The 24,008-nt window shown below is 41.0% G+C and overlaps 1 protein-coding gene across 4 annotated transcripts in view; it reads right to left on the reverse strand.

Annotated features, from left to right (window-relative positions):
* Positions 1 to 24,008, reverse strand: part of dennd5b (DENN/MADD domain containing 5B) — a 70,421-nt gene that overhangs the window by 26,483 nt on the left and 19,930 nt on the right. For 2 of the 4 annotated variants that reach the window (XM_056367568.1, XM_056367567.1), the window contains exons 2-4: positions 15,997 to 16,056; positions 10,231 to 10,340; positions 3,935 to 4,631 (exon numbers count right to left, since the gene is read on the reverse strand). In XM_056367568.1, coding sequence (XP_056223543.1) covers positions 3,935 to 4,631; positions 10,231 to 10,340; positions 15,997 to 16,056 — 867 coding nt within the window. The remainder of the gene's footprint in view (positions 1 to 3,934; positions 4,632 to 10,230; positions 10,341 to 15,996; positions 16,057 to 24,008) is intronic. The other 2 variants (XM_056367570.1, XM_056367569.1) reach the window with 1 other exon arrangement.

A 24,008-nucleotide genomic window follows, 5' to 3' on the forward strand; every position in this document is an offset into this window, starting at 1 on the left:
ACACTCACACACACACCACTGTGGGAACTGCACTGAGAAAGTCTGACTCAAACACTTCTGTTTCTTTTTTCATGTCGCAGCACATCCTCCCAACCTACTCCCCTTCTCACTCACACACCAGGATCAGTGTAGCCTCAGTGTCTCAGGTGGTTTCATACACACCATGTCTCAAAAAGTGCCTCTCTTTCCTCTTCACAGTGAGGCCTCATTGGTATTAACAAGAAGATAATGAGAGAGGAACAGTGAGTGATTTCATCTTCTCCTCTTTACTAAATTAATTCATTTTTATTACAGATGCAAATTGATACGGTTTGATTCATCTTGATCTTTGACAACATTTGCTGCATTGCCAAAGAAACTTCCCTAAAAATATTTAAAGTACAAGCGTCTGTGATAGGTGAGCCTACAATAGGTGGTATGCGATAGCAAGCATGTTTAAAAAAACAAGAAAACAAATCTGATATGGCAAAGCCTGGCACTGCAGAAAGCCCCGGCAGAGACAGGGCTCAGGGATAGTGCATGCTGCTGAAAAGCAGGATTGGACATATAGAGTCATTGTGAAACTGTAACAGTTCATCACGGACTGATAAACACCGGCAGCTCCGTCTCAGAAGGGAAGACAGTCTGTGGTGAACAGTTGACAGTAGAGTTTAGCAGCTGCACCATGATAATGTTGTAGCATCATAAATCAGATAATGAGTTTGAAAGTTACTGTATGGAAGGAAGACAAAAAAAAAAAAATCTAAATGAAAAAGGCTTGTAAAATCCTCTGTTCCCATAAAACATGGAAGAAACAAGCAGGAAATAAAGCTGTAGTACTGGGAGAACACACCATAAATGACATCAACACAGCACCAACATGGCCAAATTGGACACATTAAACACTGAATACACTGAAACACAGAGGCAAGATGCTTTGTGAGTCTTTGTTGGTGTGTGTTCAGCGTGACGGTCAGGAAAGGTTTGCTGAGCTGGTAAAACCCTGCAACTGCTGTTATAACAGCTTCCACTTGTCTGGTTTCAGTTTCTTTTTTTAACTATAAATTGTACCATGATATGTGACAAATAAAACTTAAAACGGCTGTTTAGTGGCAGCATCACTTATACCAGTAACATTAACTACAATAATATAATTTAAAAAAATATCCCAATAATATTGGGAATTTTGGAGATTGCCACAGCCTTAACGGGGCAGCCAGGCTCCGGGGCACCTGCCAGGACTGTAAATGAACTACACTGAAGCCCCATGACTGTCACTTTCTTCCCCTACCTGTTCACAGCCAGTGAGTATGTAAGGACGACAGGTAGGGGGGTTCAGCTGATGCCTCTGTTTGTGGTGTAACTGCTTGTTGACTCATCATGAGGAGCGTGGGAACATATGGCAGAGCAGTGTCTCATTAACATTCAGGGAACGGTCTGTGTGGTTCTTCTGTCACTTGCCTCCAGACTAATGACTAATAAATACTCCAAAAACAGCAGGGATGTTCATCATTCAAATTCCTCTAGATCGCTTTGATGCTGACGATGGATAAAACTGAGACCCATTTTTTATCAAATGACGATGGACAGACAGAGAGAGCGAGAGAGACTCCAATTTCCCTACATTCAGCAGCTCTTCATACGTACTTTCCTTTTCTTTTCATGTTCTGCTGATGCAGCCTCAGTTTCTGTGGGTGCTGTAGTTTCCTGTTGGTTCACAGTTTTTGCTCATACTTAACAGTGTTTAAAGGAGGATTAGTTAATCACTTTGGGAAATACGCTCATTTGCTTTCTTGCTGACAGTGAGATAAGAAGGTTGATATCAGTCTTGTGGCAGTGCATTAGTATGAGTTGGAGTTTCATGTGTGAGTTTCATGTGAGTTCAGCATTTCATGTGCCTTGAAATAATGAACGCCTCTCTAATGTCGTGGCACGTGGCACTACATCACACAGCAAAAGTTTTTTGTTTGATGAGCAAGACAATGGTTTAAACTGTTACTTAGGAACTATACTAGTCAAGTTTCCACCCAAATTTAGTGCAAATTTCAACCAGACTTCCAGAAATGCAATGTTGATCGTTGTTTCTGATCTTTGGAAACAGCTGTTAACCGCCTGGCCTAGCTTAGCATAAAGGCCAACCAGACTGACTCCAGACTCCAGAGAGACACTGATCTTTTTGTCTCATTCTTGCAAAGAAAGTGAATAAGAATTACACGTTGCCCATAATGTAGGATTACACTTGATCACTTCTGCTGCTGTTGGAAACAGGGAAAACTTGTAAAACAAGTTGTCCCTGCCTGTGTGCCGGAGGATTTATTTAGCCCATAAACTGTGATGCTTCATACTTGATGAAAGGCAGAATTTACTGAGTTTGTGTGTGTCACAGATGCCAGCATGACGACATAATCTCCCACATCCCATATACTATGGCAAATATGTCTATAGTTCCTAAACTAAAGCGATGAAAAGCCATTAGTTTGGTAACAGCCAGTGTTGTTTGGGCTGTACTCTAATTTTTTTATTCTTTTTGAAGAGCAGCACAGTGAGAGTTTGTTCACCCTTTGTCATTAGACTGCACCACAGGGACAGAATACTGTAGACAGGCTTTTATTCTGGGGTTGTGGATCTGGTGTGGGTGCTAACCTTTTCTATTTATGACTCATTGTGCTCAGAAGATAAACAAGCTGCAGAGAAAGTGTTACAGTGTGAGCTGCAGACTGGAGGAGTGACACTGAAACAGAGGAGGACAGAGAATGAAAGGTGATATCAGTCTATAGTGGTCCAAAGTTGCTTCACATTATGTTGGTGTAATACAACCAGCAACACACACTGCTACAACAGTCTCACTGCAGCTGTGAATAATGGATGGAAACCTAGAACGTGGAAAATCTGATCCCTGTGCATCTCAACTACTGTCTGTACTGCATCAACTATTCACATATTAACTGCTAGAAAACTGAATGAAGGAATAAGTTTCAGTGACTGACAGGTATCAATTTCTCATATATTGTGTCTTCATCAGAGGCATGGTGGTCTGACTGACATGAAGGAGAGGGCCTGTACAGATGTTCAGAGCACAGTCTGCCTGCTAATCTGACACTTATTCCAACATGAAGTTAATTTCAGAGCCTGTGAGACTTCTCTTCTTCATATTGATGTAAAATACTTTGAACTTGGGCTGCACAAACACAGCTGAACTTCCTCAATTCCCACCTCTACAGCCACACAGCAGCACTTACCTGAACTAAAGAATATTTGTAGTGCAACATGAAATATATGAATATTGATGTCAGTTTTTTTTTGCAGTATGATCATACTCTAAGTTTAAACTGTCCCATTACCAGCAGCTGAATCAGCTGAGATCAGCTCCTGCCTGTAGTCTATCATGATGTTCAGACAACTATCACTGGATTACTGTGATACTTAAAGAAATGTCTGTGTTATGATTTATAAACAGATGTTTGGATGTATAATTTTAACAGACAATGAATATCCACAGGAATGTGCGTCACACTGAATCACTGTGTATCATGTCTGTTTGCTCAGATTTGACTGAGGTAAACTATGGTACAATGATAGCCTCTATCAACTGTGTGTCACAGCCACTGCTGCTGCTGCATCTGCTGACCATGTTGATATCTGAGCCAAACTACAATTACTAACTTCCTGTTGTTTTTAGAGCACAGTCACTCACCAGGTGCACCCCAGAGTGTGAAATCCTCTACTTTATCATGGAAAAACTAAACGGACAAACCACAGTACTTCATGATGCAAGATGATTTCTGCATGAAATCAAAAGGTAAACAACTAAATCTGTTTGCTGAACTGTTGGGACAGTGATCTTTTATTAAGTAATCTTTTATATGTGTATAGATTGTTATTATACAGTGTGAAAACAAGTTGTACATAATAGCTAAATCTATAATATCAACACATTATGTGGAGCTGGACTTACCCTGTGAGTACAGGAGGATCTGCATCTCCAACAGGGTGCAGGTGAACACCTGGACCAGGTTTTCCACTCCCAGCAGATTGAAGGACTCAGCCAGGGGGAAGTCAGCCAGCGGCAGCTCCCCCAGCCCAGGCCTCTGGCACAGGATGGGCTCGTAGACACCGTGGAACTTGAGTGTGCGGCCTGGGGCGGGTAGGGGCACCTCATACAGGATGTTGTGAATGTAGCTCTCTAGTGGCAACGGGGGGGCAGTGGCTACTGTAACAGCCCTGTGCAGCTGCGACAGGAAGTGGCGGCAGGCATGCATGAACGGCATGGGGGTTATCAGACACAAAGCTTTGGACACATAGAGGGTGTCACGCGATGAGTCATACCCCCCCGCCGCACGAGATGAAGACGAGGCAGATGAGGAGGTGGGGGAGTCAGCCTCGTCTAAACTGCTGGCCAGAGAGTCCATGCTGGAGGAGGAGGAGGAGGAGGAGGAGGAGGAAGGGGGGTTGGAGGAGGCGTGCTCTGCATTGTGCATCTGGTAGAGGGTCTGCATGGCAGAACAAATCTGTGGGCTGGTCACCTCCTCGTAAAAAGTGTGGACAAAGCCATAAGTACGAGAGCCATCCTCCTTGGTGATGATGAAGGAGTGAAAGCGAGGGTGACGCTGGTCCGCCTGCGTCCGGAACGACAGGCCTTTAGGCATACACAGCTGCAGGGAGAGGGTAGGGGACACAGGTTAGTCATTACTTCAACTGTCAATCTACTGTCAATTCTAATTAAAACAACTATTTTCGATAATTATATCATCTTTAACATTTTCTGATGGCAAATGTTTTTGTCTGTGGGACTCTGGTGAAAACTGCTTCGGTGGCACTGGGTCAGATCTGTTGCAGCATGCACTTGATACCACCACTGGAGGGTGCATAAGTTACAAATTTTCAAATTCTATGCACATGTTTAACAAATGACTGTAATTACAGAGATAAAAGTCTGAACTAGTTTATTGTTTCTCTTCAGCATCATCCACTCACATTTGCTGAGATATTAGACAAAAATTTTACAATATCTGTTAGCTAATTTCTCACCACATGGTGGCACTATTGCTAATATTTCTGAGTGTATGAAGCAATGTTTGTAATGTAATGTTTGTGTTGTTTGTGCTTTCACAGTCAAACTGAGTCAAACACACAAACTGTTGATGTAAACACCCAGTGTATAATAAATCTCCCTTATCAGCCTCATTATGTTGAAGTGGCCACTGAACAGGAATTGACTGAACACACACACACACACACACACACACACACACACACACACACACACACACACACACACACACACACACACGCCTGGTGACCTGATTGGATTATGCATGAGTCATGTGTTTCACTGATCAGTGCTGACAGACAGTCTCTTCTCCACACCCAGCCTCCATCTGACATTAGTCATCACCACCACCACCACATTTTTTATTTTATTTTTTTTTTTAGGGGGGAGGGGTGGAGGAGGGGGGGTGGGGGTCATGAGGTGCACTAGTGTTTGGAAGTGTTTGGAAGTGTGAGGAAGGTGATGAGATCAAAGTCAACAGTGAGAAACATTTTGTTTAATTTGGCAGCAGCACAAGCTGGGGCACGTTCAGGATTGCAGCATGAGCTGGGGCGCGTTCAGGATCCCCGAGCAACATTAATGTGACAGATCAGAAGTGATGTTCCTGTGTGAACAAATACACATCTGACCTCCAGGACTGCAGCAGTCCCAGTTTAAAAGGAGCTGATTCCGCTGTTTTCATGTCAACACTGTTGATGTAAGAAAGAAATGAGGACAACAGTAGCAGAGGAGGAGCTGACTGTGTTTACATTGCAGCAAAACTTCTCAAGCTTCTCAGCTTTATCTGTTGCTGGACTGGAGGTTGACTGGAGCTCTCAGTGTGGACATGTCATCCAACCATCCACAAAAAGAAAAGATGATTTCACATCTCTTCAGAATCTCTATAGCTCATACATGATCGACTGAAGTGATCCTATTAGTGGTGATTGGTGTGTGTGTGTTTACTGGGATGGTAGATATCAATGGTTCCTAAAGGCATAAAATACACAAAGTAAACTCAATAAATTCACCATCTAGACCTCAGATATTCAGTCAATCAGTCTCCATGAAAGAGCCCATATTTTTTCTTTTCCTTTATTGTGTTCTAGCTTTTTTTGTGCATGTAAAAGTTCATTAAGTTATAAAACCCAGAGTCAAGTGAGTCCTTCTCTCTGCAGAAAACCCTGAAGTCCAGCAAACACCTTATTTCCATTCCTGGGGTCTCTTCTGTAAAGTGTCTACGTCACTAAGTAAAATGGCCACCTATAGTTTCATACAAAGAGTTTTTTTTTTTTAGCTTGTTTTCATGTTGAGAAGACACTGTTGTTTTTGTTGTGAACCCAAGTTTCCTTTATATGGACTTCCAAAGTGAAGAACTGCAGCAGTACAACCCCAACCTATTGTTGTCTTCCTATCATTTATGGGGGGCTGCTAACCACTTTTACCTACACACTAAGAAATGAATGTACAGGAATTGACTTAAAAAGGTACAAAGGCTTTGTCGCTCCAGCTGTAGCCTAGCAGGGTACAGCACTGTACCTTTAACCATTGGTACATTTTTGTACCTTCTTGTCTGTACCTTTAAAAGAACATTTCCATACCCTTACTGACAAAAATGTACCCTTATGCCCTGGTACAAAAATATACCCAGTTGAAAGGTACTAAACTGGTACCTTTTTATTTTGGGAGGGAGAGACAGGAAAGTCAGGAAGAGAGAGAGGGAATGATATGCAACAAAAGACGGCGGACTCGAACCCATGGCCGCTGCGGTAAGGACTAAACCCAAGTGGTACATGACCTACCAGGTGAGCCACAGAGGCGCCCCAAGAACTGGTACCTCAAGAGGTACAGTTGGAGTGACATTTCATTTTGTACCCCTATGATGCACAACATACCCCTTTTTCAGAGACAAAATCATTTATAGTTATTGACAAAAATGTATTTAAAAAAACTGAAAATTAGTATACATCTTTTAACAAAAACAACAATTTATATGTAAACTAATCCATTTTCAGTGCATTTCAATGTATTCTGATAGAGCTGATTTGTCCTTAGGAGAAGTTCCAAAATGCAAAGTCATAATACTGTATTAGGTTCAATTAATTCAGTGTTTTAACACTGGCTTTATAAGCCTGTCTCATGACCCTACAATATTATTAAAACGGTTAGAATAATGTAAAGACTAGCTGAAATCACTAAAACACACACCCAGCTGTGCTGTTACTGAAGCTGATAAAATTACTCCAAGACCAAGAATTGTCTGGAAATTGTCGCCTGTTTTATTACAACAAAACCAACTCTCCATAAATCAAGATGTTGTAATCACTGATTTGCAGCATTATCTGCCTGAATCTTCATCTTGTTAAAACTTTGCTGTACATTTCTACTGCAATGATTTTGTACCTTTAAATTGAAACAAAAGGTCCACAGTTATCACCCTAAGGACCATTTCAGTACCTTACAGGGTACTTTTCTGAAAAATGTACCTTGAGGTACCAAAACGATACCCCTATTTCTCTGTGGGTAGAACTGTGAAGAAACATGCTGTTTGTTTTTCAATCTTAAGATGGTGAACTGTGTTGAAGCATAAAATACAGAATGTAACTGAACAACAGCTGCTAGCAAAGACAACAAGTTCAGTAACACTTGTAATTCATTATCATTGATCATTGATTCATTGATGTTATAGTCACCACTGGCAGTCGACGCTGATAAGACCCAATCAGGAGCGACTGTGGGTATGTATGTCATTGTTTCCAAAGTTTGTGTCCTTCCAGACTACAACACAACCCCAGAGTTTTCTAAATAAAACTGGGTTTTATTTTTTGAAAGTGTCTGTTTTTAGGGGCTGAAAACTCCAGAGTCGTGTGGACGTTGAAGTAAATGTAGCGGAAGAGATTAGTTTTAAAACTAAAACGTTGTAGTGTGGACATAGCGTTAGATGTTGACTGTTTTCATCTGATTTCAGCTCCTACAAACACCCCAGGACCAGCAATCCTGGTGTGGATTCAAGACACTTGTCCAGCTGAGCCTCATGACTCAATGTGTAACCCTGCTGAGGAACCTGAAATGTCCTCAGTTTGTTTTTGTGGGGCGTGAGTGCATGAATGCAATATATCAATGGATGTCCTGGGGTGAGAGGATGATGGGATGAGCAGGTGATGGAGGTGTGATGGAGGAGGAAGAGAGGGAAAGAGGAGCTGAAATAATCAGCAGAAAGAAAGCGAGAGAAATGTGTCTGTTTCCAGAGGATGTCTCGTAATTGTCATCATCAGCAGTCCACAGTCATCCATGTGTCAAGTTTCCGTTGCTGCACAAAAGCTGTTTCCATCCTGATGCAAGATGAGAACCACGGCTGAATTATTTAGCAGTGCTGACACCAGGCAAGTGGAAAAATAAGCAGTGACCTTCAATTGTGAGTGGGCAACACCCAGAGCCACAACACACACACACATACACACACACACACACACACACACACACACACACACACACACACACACACACCTTTCTGGTCACTATACTGACGATGTAGCAACTTCAGCAGAGCCTCAATAAACAATCACACTTTCCAAAAACAAAAAGGACTGATCAATGATATACTTGAGGGGAAATCAAATCAGAAGAACATACAACAAAGGCCCTGACCTGGAGTTCATGGTCAACACTTTAACCCATAGTCCACAAGGATGGTCGAGTCCCCACATGAAATACTTTCTCTGTATCTGTTGATTTCACACAATGAATTCGATTCACAATGACACTAGAAGGAGGCTTCACTGAAACAGTTTAGACCGCATCATTCTCACTGTTAAATTGTTTTTCTACTTCTACTTTGCATATGTATCAGTTTATCTGTTCAAATAATAAAGCATGAAGTGTAATTAATAATCCAGATGGTAGTGTGGAGGGAGGCAGTGTTTACTCGATGACTTCCACTGATCCAAGTGTGTGTTTGATGTTTGTGTTTTCTGATCCCATGTGAGTCAACTTTGTATTTGTTCATCTGTTCAAATCTGAATAGCAGAGGTGGTCATGAAAAGCTCTCTGTGTAACTCCACAGAGATAGGAGGTGCTTCATCACTGCTCCCTTGAGAAAGTCCTGTGTGAGATGTGAGTCCTATGTGTCTTACACAGCAGGACGTCATTAAAAAGGTCATGCTAGGGACATTGTGTTGTTTATCCCTTTTCACTCTCTCTCACTAAAACTATCACACTGACATCTACTAGGATAACACCATTTCAAAATGAGCCTGTTGGGAGGCGCTGATAATTTAGACCTGTGTTAATCCAACCAGCCCTGTTCAGGGGTCTCTCAACCTGTTTGGGCGTGAGGGAGACTATGAGTCAGCGTGGCACTGTTACAAAAACATTTGATCCACTTTGACCATTATTGTGTGACTGTCAGTCACTACATTAGTCCTGTGTTAGTAGATGGAGATCATGGTTTTTTCCTGCATAGAGAATTGGGAGGCAGCCGCCTCAGTCAAATTTCGTGCCGCCTACGCCTCCCAACAAAATTCTAGTAATTGTTTTCTGAGAACTCAGTGGATTTGAATCAATACAGGATGCAATTTGTCCCGTATTTTGGTTCATGTCCTCAAAGTGCTGTGAATAATGTAATTTCAAGTAAAACCAAACCAGCTGCCTCCTTTTTTTACATAAAAGGTGGCAACCCTACAGATGAATATTATCTCTTTTACACCCAAGCACATCCAGCTTCTTTAAAAGTTTCCTTAAATTAATGTTACATCCAATTGTATATGATTTATTTTGCAGAAATGTCTCAAATCACAGATTATTTTAAAGAGAGAGTTCGTGAGGACAGGTGAAACAGTGCAAAGTACAGACATCATTAGTTCTTCTAATATGGTAGAAAAAAAGGTAATTCATGCTACTGAAAAGATACGGTTAATTTGTCAGGACTGACAGTAGGCACAGTAGTCCTCAGCCAAAAGTAGAAGGTGCCGGTGGAGGAGAGGATCAGAGCACGAGAGAGGAGTCAAGGCGAGAGTACCAAGTCTTTAGAAGTGTATTAACAAGTGTATTAAAGCTGACCCTGCCTAATTTTCAGCAAGGAAAAACCCTGGAGGTTATTAAATATTCCTCTGAGGTAGAGACGGGGATCAATTTAACTAAGATGTCACGCCGTCTGATATCATACTGGATTACCTTTGCCCCCTATAATGATACCATCCATCTTCACTATAGTTCCCACGTACCATGTTGACAGCATCCTGGTCGAAGGGGTTCCACTCCACGTTCTCAGGGTAGCGCGCCAGAACTTTGGACTTGAATGTCCTCTTCAGTGGACTTTGTTCAAAGTTTTCACCTGGAGAGAGAAGGCAAAATAATCAGGTGGGACTGGTGTGAAACAATCAGGGAAATGTAAGAAAATATAAAATATCAATACTCTACACAACACAACAGCATGAGAGTATGACGCTAAAGAGTTACTTTATCATATCATAGGTTGCAGCAAACTAGTCTTTCTCCAGTTAGCGGAGCAGAAGGAGAAGCACAAAAGCACCAATGCCAACAGAAATGGAGATGTGTGCAGTATTATGGACAATGGTAGTAAGAACATCACTCAATAGCTGAAAGAACTGAAAAACAGATGCAGGGATAAAGGTGAAGAAATTAAAGCTACAGTATTTTAAACAGACATCAGCATGTTAGCATGCTTACATTAGCATTTAGCTCAAAGCACTGCCATGCCTAAAATCAGCCTCAGAGATGTGCTAGTAGCACAGATGTGCTCGTTTAGCCCTAGCCTCGTTAACAAATGATTGGCCTAATTGTGGCACTACAAGGTCAAAACTGTTTGCATCGCAAATGGTCATCAAGTGCTGAAAGCATAACAGAGCCTGAGCCAAAACAACCACAACTACAGACTAATCACACAGATCAACTAATCAGCTGGAAGGGGTTCACAGTCTTGCCCAAGGGCACATCAGTTGGTCAAATTTCAAACTTTAGGCGTGTCTTAAAGACATAAAGACCTGGATGACCAGCAATTTTTGTTTCTTAACTCAGACAAAACTGACGTTATTGTACTTGGCCCTAAATACATCATCTTATCAGACTCATTATCTGATATTATACTTACTCTGGATTGCATTATTCTGGCCTCCAGTGCTACAGTAGGAAACCCTGGGGTCATTTTTGCAGGAACATGTCTTTTACCTCACACATAAAACAAGTCTCTAGGACAGCTTTCTTCCACCTGCACAACATTGTGAAGATTATAAACATCCTGTCTCTAAAGGATGCTGAAAAACTAACCATGCACATGTTACCTCTAGACTGGACTACTGTAATTCTTTATTATCAGGATTTCCCAATAATTCAGTAAAAAGCCTCCAGCTGATTCAAAATTCCTCAGCGCGGGTTCTGACAGGAACTAGGAAAAGAGATCGCATCTCTCCTGTTTTGGCTTCTCTACATTGGCTCCCGGTAAAGTCCTCCTCCTCACCCACAAAGCCATTAATGGTCAGACACCTTCATATCTTAATGAGCTCATAGTCCCCTATTATCTGCAAAGAACACTCCGCTCTCAAAACGCAAGTCTACTTGTGGTTCCTAGAGTTTCTAAGACTAGAATGGGCTCCTTTCTTGTGGAAGAAGATCCCAGTTTGGGTCCAGGATGCAGACACCCTCTTTACTTTTAATAACAGGCTTAAAACTGTCCTCTTAGGGCTTATAGTTAGGGCTGGCTTGTTATCCCTTAGTTATGCTGCTATAGACCTAGACTGCTGGGGGATTCTCATGATGCACTGAGGTCTCTCTCTCTCTCTCTCTCATTCTGCGGGTATCTTTGTTTTTGGAGCAGCAGGATCCAGATCTGTCACCACAACACATTATTGTTATCATTATTATTATTTATAAGTATTATTGATAACATTACTACCTATAGGTAACAATTAACAGCAGATATGATAAAACCATTGCCTATGGGTATAACTGTTATTATTTCCACTGTTACAATAAACAGTCAAGAATAGAGTGAGATCAGCATGTTACTGAAGAGGAGTGAATGATGAAGGAGGAGGGGCAGACTGATCATGCTGAACATTTATTCACAGATTATTCCAGAGCAAGGTCTTGTGAAAAGTTTTTTTTATGTAGCAAACACGATGAGTATAATAACTTATCTCAAATACAGATGCCTTTATTTGAAACGGGGTTAATATTGTACACAGTCCATAATGATGAAGTACTCTGAGAGAGAGAGAGCTGAAGGACCACATAACACTCAGACTCTCTGACCTGTTCCAGTTGCATACTGCCCAGCCCACTCCACTGGCTACACCATATCATCAGCACAGGAAAGTCTGATGCTTTGAATTCAATGCAATCATCCCCCAAGACATCTACCTTCCTCATAGACAGACCCCAGTCAGAAAACACTTCCAAAACCATCATTCTGAGAACAAACACCTCCCAGGGCTGCACCCCAGTTCCACTGCTGTTCCATGACTGTTGTGCCAAATACAACACAAAACACATAATCAAGTTTGTCTCAACACAGTGCACAGAGAGGAAGAGATCCAACAAAGTGTAAACACCACCTCCCTGATCAAGAGAGCCGAGCACTGCCTGCACTTCCTGCAAACCTCGTCCCTCCTACCCACACAATATTCTACTGAGGCACAAAAGAGGGACCAGCTTCATCTCTGTCTGGTACGAGAGTTCAGACTAGAAGTCTGAGTGGTGAAACACTCAACAGTAGAAACACTGCTCGAGTAGGACCACCAGCATCGTCAGAGACAGTTAGACAGAATGTTTACCCCTCTGGAGTGCAGTCCCGCAGCACAGTGCAGGACTGCCAGGCTCTGTTGTAATCTGTCCACTTTACAGTTTTGTTTATTCACTGTTCAGCATTGAGAGTCAACGCTTCCTGCGCTGGTTTTTCAGCAGGGCTGAAATCACTTAATCGGCTGATCATTGTCTTTATTAAATCCATTAATTACTTTGTCTATAAAATGTCAGAAAACAGCACAGATGCTCACTATCATTTGTCGCAGCCCGAGGTGAGATCTTCAGAGGTTTTCAGTTTTCTATGTTGTATGACAAAGAGAAGCATTAAATTGTCACATTTGTGTTGCAACCACCACCAGTTAGATTTATGGAAAAAGGTGGTCTCTAAGTTCCTGATGTTGGGCTGTACCAGCTATGCTACATCGCTGACTGGATTAAAAATGACAAACCTGTTTATTTGAATCTTCTCAGGTTAATCAGTGGTCTCTTGTTTACCTCTAAACTAAAGTTTCAAACTTTTATTGGGGAGAATATGATTATTATTATGATATTATTATCAACACAACTATTAAAGCCAGGCAGGATACATGTCCTCCCTCTCACAGTTTTGGGTGACATACACTTCTCTTCTGGTACCACAGGAAGGGGCTTTGAGTTGTGGGACAGTCAAGGCATTGTTACTGTTGTTAATTTAACTTGATCCAATATGTAAGAAATATAAATATATTAGATATGTCCAGATAAAGTTTTTTAAACTGACAAAAAGACACTGGAGAACATGGTCTCTGTTCCAGGCCTCTTCCTATATAAGATAAAAGCGAACTTGCATTCATGACCAGAGACTGAAATAATGACCTGAAAATAGATGGGCATGGGTTTTGTTACCTCCGTTTACATCTTAACCAACAACAATAACCAACCAGATTTATAATAAACAATCTCAACACATCTTAACATGGACAGCTTTAACACATGCTTTCTTTCCCTCTGATATCCTACTCCCACACTTTCCACACTTATGTCACTGATTACAGTCTCTGTTCTCATCTCTCCCCTGTGTGTGTCTCAATCCCTGATTCCAGGTGTAATGATTGGCTGAGTAGCATCACATGAGATGATACATGAGATCCTGGGCTGCTAAACCAGTGACTAGAAAAGCTGCCAGTACAAACAAAACCACTTCACTAATTCTAAATCATTTAAAGGTTATAGGTCTGATTCCAGAAAGGACAGCATCTGGGTCTGGACCCGGACTGCGGCCCGCCTATTAGTGTCCTCAGATCAGGCTTTGATACACACATAGTGCATGCGAGTAAGATCATTGTTGGTTTGGATCTGTTCATCAGATTTATTGACTGTGAGAAAAATATAGAATATCACTAGACCTTTGACCCATGGGGTTAGATTTGTGTCAAGCAATTGAGGGAAACTTCCCAATAATCAAACAAAAATATGAAATTGAACGTGAATAAAAGTCATTTGAAACCAAAAATCTTAACTAAAAACTAAAACTACACAAGAGTTAATCACCAGGTTCTCTAGGTTTCTTTCACTGAGGGATTTTTCATTTGCCTCCACTTCTCACTTTCAGTTTCGCAGCCATTTGAATTTTTCAGTTTCAGTCGTAACATGAAGCTCTCATCTGGGTAGGTGTTACACGGCTGCATCCCCATTGGTCAGCAGCTTGTCAGGTGACAGCCAGTGGGCAGGAAGTGGTGTCCCTCCATTTATTTGCTGGCAACCATTTGTATTGCTAAAAGCAAATACTTTAAAACAATCTTATGTGCCTCTACATATACAAATGAAGAAAGAAAGAGAATGTTCATGGTGGTTGATAATTAGAAGATATTTCTTACATTTTAAATATATATATTAATCTGGAAACTGGTAAACAGCTGTTAATGCTAAGGTTGTCTATGTAGCAATAGCAAAACTTACAAATAGCTCCTTCAAAGCAAACAGGAAGCAGCTAGTTGTTGTCAAAGGGTTTTATTAGCACAGAAATGTAGAAATCCTTCAGGTGAACACTCCTCTTGTGCTAAGGTAAAATGTAGTTCATATTGTCATATAGTTCTGAATGCAGGACCATTCTTATCTGGAGCAAGGACTTTATTAAAAATAAGGTTATGGTTAGGTTATTGTAGGTTATTGTGCAAGTATAGTTCCTACCTTTTCTCTCAATGTGTCAGATACAGCATCAAATGTTCATATCATTGTCAGACTTTAACAACAGGTTCTGAACATTAATCAGAGTGCCTCTAAAATCTCTGGTGTTTCTGTGTTGACATTTAGTTATTTTTAAAGCTACATATTTTCTCTCTTCTTCTGTGTTTTATTTGAAGTGTTGATCCATAAGAAGATATATTCGTGGTTTTAAAAACCAAAAACCATCTCAGTGTAGTTTCACATCTCCTCTCTCAGGCTTCTCTCTGGAGCGCTAATAACAACAGGTCAGTGAGCCAATCAGAAGAGAGGAGGCTCTGAGTCTCTCTTCTGTGAAGAGAGGAGGCACCTCCTCTGATTGACTGACTGTTTTCTGAATGATCCAATACGAATATAGAAGATTTCAGGTAAACACTCAGAAAAACCAAATCCTGCAAGGTTGGATGGTGGGTCCAGGTGGGCGGGTCTTGGAGCATGGCTAAGAGTGGTGACTGCTTTTTTGTGACATCACAAAGTTCCAGAAGTCCTGAAGGCTGGTTTTAAGGCTCAGTTTCTAAATAAAGCATGTGTGCATTTCTCTGTGGACTGAGCGCTTTGATACTTTCACAGTATTAACATAGAACCTAGACCTGCTTTATAATCAAACAACACATCTACCTTCATACCACTGTCACAGTGTGACCTTCATAATGCAAAATGAATGAGGATTCAATGAGGGAGGACTTAGATTTGATAAAATGCTATCAAAACCCAACCCTGAACAGTTTTCATTTAACCTGTTTGCATGCTATCTTCAGCTGTATGTTACCAAACACCGTGACTTGTAACCAAGGCCTGAGAAGTTGAGGCTGTCTCAGTGCCATATGAGAGAAAACAGGTTTATACATTAAAGTGTGAAACATGTTAGAAACAGTCTGAAGAGATTTTGTGAAGATCCTACAGTGAAATGGTTTTACTGGGCCAAGGCTGACATCATGTTTCATTAGTTTCTAAGGTGTATCTGTAGAAGAGAGCACCTGACTGAGTAAAAGCAGACAGACAGTGTGAGGTGTAGCACTCTTTACCTGTGGCTGCAGTATCTGGATCCCTGCCCTGCCGGTCTGCTTCTAGCCACTGGTACAAAGCTATGGACGAGCAGCATGCAGAAGACATGGACCACAAAACAAACAAAAAAACAAGGGCAATGTCAAAACAAATGCACATGGAAAAGCACATTAATAAATGCATGGGAATGAGTTGAGCATGAACATGACACATATATCAATATCACAACAAAGCGAGACATTTAAGACATAACACACATTCTGAAACAGCACTTTTTACTTTTCACTGTTGTCTGTATTGTTGACTATACCATGAACAATAATGGAGGTTAAAATTTGCAGCGTGTTAGACACAAAGTGTCACACTCTGTGCAGAAGTGTCTGTGACCTGAGGTGATGTTTGGTGAGTAAAAGGAGCTGTTTCAGATATGAACATCTCAGTGACTTAATGATGGAGTCATGGGTGAGGTGGTAGCTGATGTTCAGTGTTAGTGAGCAGCTCTTCACAGTTAGACTAAGCAGGAGCGTTTACACAGCAACAAACACACCACATGTTTATCACAGTCAAACTCCAGAGGGGTTCCAATCAATCAGAAAGAACAGATATGACAGGTAAACTCTAGGGATGGGTATCATTATGATTTGAATGGTACTAATACTCTTACTGATACTGTTTTTTGATCCAGTTCTTTAACACTTATCTTTTCTGTTTGTTATTTTTTAAGACAAAAAAAGGGAACAGAATTAACATGTACTCTAGGCTATATAAATGAATAATCTTAAGCAGCAAACTACAGCAGCATTGTTGAGCAAATTACTAATTGTTATTTTTCATCATTAACCCATGTTTGTAATCATTAACCCACATTTGCATAATTTAATTAACTCCAAGTGTGGCTCCAGGCTGCTAGCATACATAACATATATACAACGACAGATGAAGTACGAGCCAGGTGGTTGAACAGTCCACATGCCTGCCTGTATGTGACAGACTTTCAACAGATGTTTCAACAGATTGTTCTATTTTTCTGCTCTTACAAGCAAGAGATGTTGCACTTAAGCGTTAGGTATCAATAATAAACAGGAAATGTATTTTCTTAATTTCCTCAATATCAAGAGCAGAACCGAGAACGACTGACCTTATTGATACTATGGTCTTTAATGATTGAGTACCTGGGCCCATTTAACACGGTTTCTGTACCCATCCCTAGTTCACATATATCAGCTGTTTGATTCGGAGCATGGGCATTTGTGCTTGTTTGTGTATCTTTGCTTAAAAACCCCATTGGCCCGCAGTCATTATAAACTCATTCTGTGCCGCCCAACTTTGTTCAAACACAATTCATTTTAAATAGGATAGGTTTCCAAAGAAATTAAATATATGAATGTGGAAAAAATGACAATGCATGAGACATCTTAAATATTCTCATTTTAGAAAAGGAAAGGTGTGGCTGTAAAGAACAAGAGACTTAAATTTGAAAAGTTCACTCTCTCAAAATGTCATAGAGCTTCAATGAAGAAATTGAACAAGCTGATACATTTTATACTGTCAGATAAGGGTTAAAGGGCTCCTCCAGTGATTTAGAACCACGCTTCCATAAAGATGTTGGACTAACAAGAGTCAGTTTAAAAACACTCTCTGTCTGGTGATGCAGTCCTTTCAAACTTAAAGCCCACAGTTTATAATACACGCTTTCCATTATTAATTCCCAAATTGGGATAACCCTGATGACATAATAAATTGGGATTACCCAGATGACATCATTATGACATCACTGGGATTATTTTCTCAGATTTAACAAAGCTCCACCAGAGAGACTGAGGACATGATCTAGCCGTTTTCACACTGCCTGGGACCATCAATGTGATCATTGTGTTTGGTTTAAACAGGCTCACACTGTCTAAATGTCTAGATGACACCAGAACAAAGTCAGGATCATGTCTCTGTTGGTGGATGGACTGTGTGAACGTACAGCCAGCAGGCTCATCCCTGTGACGGTGTCCCAGCTGCTGTGATCAGAGTCACCAGGCTGATGATCAGAAGCCTTCATCAGGCCTCTGTACACCCAGAGCCCTGCCTGTTAGATATCTAGAGTGTGGTGATATAGTTTAGACCTGGATGAGATAAATCTCTAATACTGGCAGTGCTGATGACATTTACACACTTGAAATGTGTAGAATGTAACAACCATGTTTCCCTCCAAAAGATGAGCAAACATTTTCTCAAATATGGTAAAAAATAAAATTGAATATGGTGCAAAAATGTGCCAGAAACTTGTGTGTGTGTCCATACTGCTGATCTCTCTGACAGATACACATACTGACACACCTCCCAGACAGTATTATGTAACTCCAGAACATTATTATATCTGCTCTCTCTGCAGTTTCCTGCTCTCTCATCCGTCTGCTCTTCCTGTCACACTTTGTCCTCTGTGATTCTTCAAACACCTCACTGTCTTTTCTAATGCTCATGTACTGTGGGTCATTCCTCCACTTGAAGCTGAGACAACTGAAGGACCAGTTTAATTGGACATTTCACTGCAGTGTAATCTGCTGTTCACCAATCAGTGAACGGGACGTTGTCATTGTGCAGGACTTCATGTAGTATGAAATGTACATGAATATGAACTTGGCTTGAGTGATTTCTAAAATTGAATATCTTATCTCCAAAAAGATATTTGGATGCAACATTAATAATAATATCATTAAGGCAGAGTTTAATGATCCAATATGAATAAAATCCTGACATTGACCTTTTAATATATGCTTTTTACAGTCTATGACCTTTTGCCGTGTTCATGTGTAGCTTTCACCTCACCAGCCTGGGGCAGATCTGCCCACGCAAGAGACAAAAAACATTTGCAGCAGGTGCTCCACTGTAGGTCCACTGTAGGCACTAGCCTAAAAAAATGACAGTGAAGCGCTGGTCAAAAGTGAAGCCATGTGTAAAATGCAAAATGAAGGTGAAGTACTGTGGAAATAGTACAAATCTTCATCACCCAAATACACAATCTGTGAAAACCTCAGATCCAAAACAAACCCCAGTGGAGAAAGTATTTGAGCTGAAGTTACTATCCAATTCTCTGCATGCCTAAAAAACACTGGGTCTGTCACAAAGGTGCTGCTGATCAATTACCAACATCAAGTCTCTAAGAGTTGACTTTCACACCATACAAGCTCTCTCCCAACGGAAGGTATGAAATCAGTCAAATGGAAAAGATTTAGTTAACTGACTTCACAACATACAAATATACTGGTGCTTTACTTTTCCATCCAAAGAGTGGATAGCATTTATCTGTCTAGTGTGCTGATACCAGGACCAACAGCAGCCCCTGAAAGTCTGAGCAGTCATTCTGTGAAATGAGGTGTCTGTTCAAACAGTGGATAAGTCAGAAGAGAGGGAAACTGTTCATCTGCTGTGTAACAGGAAAACCACACACACAGTATCTGCTCATGACATCATTGCAGCAACTCTGTTCCTTCGTATCCCCAAACACACAAAATATGGTCAGAGTCACTCTCATTTCTCATACTTCATTCATTTCTATAGAGCATTCACCGATAACATTACACACAGACACACACTTTACAAACATGCAAAACTATTTTCCACTTACTGTGGAACAAACACACTCACACCCTATGATTCTTCTTCACAAGAACTATGAAGCTGTTGTGACTGATTGCAATCATCAGAAATAAGAGATCAATAAAGATCAGTAATGAGCTGATTAGTCATTGGTCTGCATGATGTACTGACACTCAAAGTGAACCATATTTAAGATGATGGATTCATTATTGATCCTGCTTAAATTCTACTAAAATCTAAATGGCATTGATTTTTGCTGTGACAATCCTTCAGCTCAGTCCTGATAATCCATTTCACTGTATTCAAAGGGATGACATTTAGTTTCAGTGATAAAGTATATTAATTCCCATGTGCATCCTAACCAACACTGTGTCTCCTACTAACAGAGCCTGATATATCTGAGCCATAGAGCTCCACTGTTTCCAAAAACTACTAAAAAACATCAGTGTGGATTCATCCACCACTGGAAGTAGTCACCAACAAATGCACTATTTCCTCATGTTTGAGTAATGTTTGTTAAAAACTACAGTGAGCAGCTGTTTTAGGAACTTACTGAAGCTTTTTAAATTATATATTTGTGTCCTAAACGTTTACGTCTTCGGCAGGAACCAATGGGTTTGGAGCTGAGAGCCACGGACAGGGTTATGCAGTCATGATGCAGGGAGAGACGGATTAACACATTGTTGGTTTTTGTGTTTTGAATGGGATTTACATAGTTGGTTCGTTTAGGTTAATACCATACAACTGTGAGTAAACCAGAGCTTGTGAATAAAAGTCACAGAAAGACACTGTGAGTCTGACAGTGACTTTGAGTGTGATGAATATCTGTCTCCTTAGAAAACCTTGTGTTTTGAGGTCATTTCCTTTATCTGGCTTGGCCTCCATTTGCACACTGTAGACGCAGTTATGTGAAGCTAAGGGCAGCTAGAAGTTTTTCATACCACACATCCAAACAGCATCATACTACAGGGTGTGGACAAAACACTCCACCCCTAGAATGCATAGGCTGATTTAATGACACAAATGACAATGTGGTGACAAGAGAAATGCACCAAGATGTGAAAAACTGCAATGGCAACTAGAATGGCACTCAGTAGAGCGCATATCTCCATCAAGGCAAGATTATTATCTGGGTTATGATGTACAAACTCAGCTCTCAACACCATAAATAGTCAGGTTTTTTTTCAGGATCCAAACATTATTTCCCAAGAAATGACAATAATGTTTCATAGAGACAATTATCTCGACATAGGTAACAATAAAAAAAAATACCCTCCCCACCCCAAGGCCAAACAATCCTATATCATATCTATAACCCTGGACCAAACTGTACAAACTCAGCTCTCAACACCATAAATGTGTCTGATTTTTGTTACATCAACATCCAAATATTATTTCCTGAGAAAATTAATGAAATGTTGAAAAATCTCACATGTTTAGGAAAAGGATTACAAAAAAACATTTCTAGGATCTGCCCCTTAAACCAGATCTACACCATAAAATTAATGGGTTCGTCAATGGTCCATAACCCTTCCCTCCACCAAGTTTGATGCTAATTGTTTCAGTAATTTTTGTGTAATCCTGACAAACAAACAAAAAACCAACAGGCAAAAGAAAACACAACCTTCTTGACGGGGGTAATGATTTGACCTTTTTCCTTGTGAAAAGCACAAACGCTTCATCACAGCTGGATTGCTGGCTGTATAACAAACAAAACTAATTATGTTAAGTGAGTCTGTGTTAATCCCAAACCTCACGACCCTCTTGGCCTTTGTATTGATGCAGGCCATTGACTGTTTTAGCCACATTCATATTTATTATAATACACTCATTACCACCCTCAATCCCTCCCTGAGCTGCACAAATTTAATTTAATCTGATGTTTTTTCATTATGAGGAAACCTTATCACACCTTCATCCACTTCACTGTAGCTGTTGTTGTCTATTTATATTGCTTTTTGTGAGGCGGTTAACCTTACGTACATTTACAAAACCAAGCGGTTTGTCTTGATGCTGAAGTAATACAGACTTATGAATAGCCAAGGCTACACTTATATACACACCCCACACTAAACTTCTAGAGGGCCCTGAGAACTTGACCTTTACATTAGGAGAGAGAGGAGAACAATACAATCTCTGATTTATCATGTGCAACTTCCTGCTGTGTTGCTGTGAAATCCTTCTGGTACCTCTTGAGTTGCTGGAGTTAGCGAGTCTCCATTCTCTCAGGCCTAACGGGGTCATTAATGAGCCTTTTAATTACAGATGCACAGAATTCCAATTTTCTTGGTTACAATCTCCCGACACTTAGACTATAAAATAAAGATGATACAATTAAACCAGCATTTGGCCACAATAATTTGCTTTCTTCTACCTCCTACCTCTGTACTTCTGGGGATGATGGTCAAAATAATGAGGTAATTTCCATCAATAGACAGCCACAGCTCAGCCCCACAGGAGGGGTGTCCCACCCTGACTGTCAGGGGTGGGGTATTATGTGACACACACACTGCATCCTTAGAGCCACAAATCACTTAATGCACCTCTAATTACAAGCAATAGGCCCCAGGAGCATGTTCCCAGACACACATACTGCTACGTGAATGCAACACACACACACACACACACACACAAATATATATATATATATAAAAACAAGGAGGAGAGTGAGTGTGAGGCAACTTGTCATAAGGTACACACTGGAGGAAAAATGGCCAATTACAGCGCACACACACACACACACACACACACACACACACACACACTTGTATAGAGATAAAAGCATGTAACACAGAAGAACTAATCATATGCTGTCCCCAGACACTGATGCATAATTCATGTGGAGCCTGTTACCCTGCTCGACCGGGTGATCAGACGCTCTGCTCTGTGTGTGTGTGTGTGTGTGTGCGTGTGTGCGGACTCCACAGTCAGGGAGCTTGACTGACTGACAGGCTTTGTTGCCACACTTCAAGGCCCTCCAGATCCACGTGTGTGTGTGTGTGTGTGTGTGTGTGAGTCCTCTAGAGTCAGACTGAGCAGACAACGGAAAAGCAGACTGATAGCATGGCTGTGACTGTCATTATTCACACTCACAGGGACTGTGCTGCTCCAAACATCTGCAGAGTACATTTAATCATCCCCTTCAGTGCTCAGTCAGTCATGTAAAAGCACAAAGAGAACAGCCTGTAGCGTACAACCACAAGTCTGGAATCTTAAGAGGGAGAATCTATAAGAAGAAAGGAAATCTGTTCTCACATGTGTATCTGTATCGGTCATCAAAGCCTTTATATCAGCATCAACCTACATCCTCATTATCACAATTTATTGATTTCACTCCAAATGTTCTGAAATGTCTAAGGGGGGACTCTGTCAGACTGGGGGACTTGCATGAGACTCCCTGAGAGTGTCTCTTTGTGGTGGTTTTGTATCTCTTTGTGGTTGTTTTGTGTCACTTTGTGGTTGTTTTGTGTCGCTTTGTGGTTATGTTGTGTCGATGTGCATCTCTTCTTAGTCATTCTGTGTTTATTTTGCTTGTTTGCATCTTGTGTCTCTCTCTGTAGTTGTTTTGAGCCTCTTGGTTTAGAGCCCCTGGTAGTCTTGTTCAGTAATGAATCCATGATTTAGATGAGCTGCAGAATAACAGATTGAATAAAGGAGAAAATGGACAATATCCACACACTTAACAAAAATCATAAAGATAATTTAAAGCAGGATTTCAGTGCAGGTTAAGAACGATGAGCCCACTGTTATCACTTTCAGCTGTGTCAAACGTTCTCTACAGGTCACTATTACACTCATACATTTAGCTTCATCAGTACATTCCACCACCAAGTGCTACACCAGGAGCACAGCAGCACCTGCTACAACTGGGCACTGAGCCTGATCACACACACACACGCACACAAACACACTGAACATTCTCGTTCTCTCTATGTGGAGCTAGCTCCTGCTGCTCTGAACTTTACTGCCAATGCCTGGCACTGGCTGTGTGAGAGCAGCACCCCATCTGTCTCCTTGGCAACAGGACAACTCAAATGGGAGGCTGTTGTTGCCGAGGTGTAAGGGGGTGTTGAAAAGGTAGAGTTGACCCCGTCTAATCTCTTAATCTTTATGAATTATCTTTACATGATGATGAGGCTCAAGGCTGCAGGGAGCAAGGCTAAGTCAGAATGAGAACACAGGACAGTGTGTGCTTGTGTGTGTGTGTGTGTGTGTGTGTATATACGTGTGTTGATTGTTTTCCTCCCTCCTTTATGCCACTCTGTGTTTGTGTTAGTGTTTTACAATGGTCCAGTGTCCCATTACCCAGGCAGAGCTGTTCTAGCTGTTTAAGCTCGGCTCTGTTGGCTCTACTTGGCGCTCTACTGTGGTGATGTCATCACTCTGTCATGCTGTCAAACACTGCTCTGTTCTTTTATTCACCTTAAAAAGGTGAGGGCAGGAG

The sequence above is a fragment of the Seriola aureovittata genome, chromosome 22 (genome assembly GCF_021018895.1).
Source record: "Seriola aureovittata isolate HTS-2021-v1 ecotype China chromosome 22, ASM2101889v1, whole genome shotgun sequence".
Taxonomy (NCBI): domain Eukaryota; kingdom Metazoa; phylum Chordata; class Actinopteri; order Carangiformes; family Carangidae; genus Seriola; species Seriola aureovittata.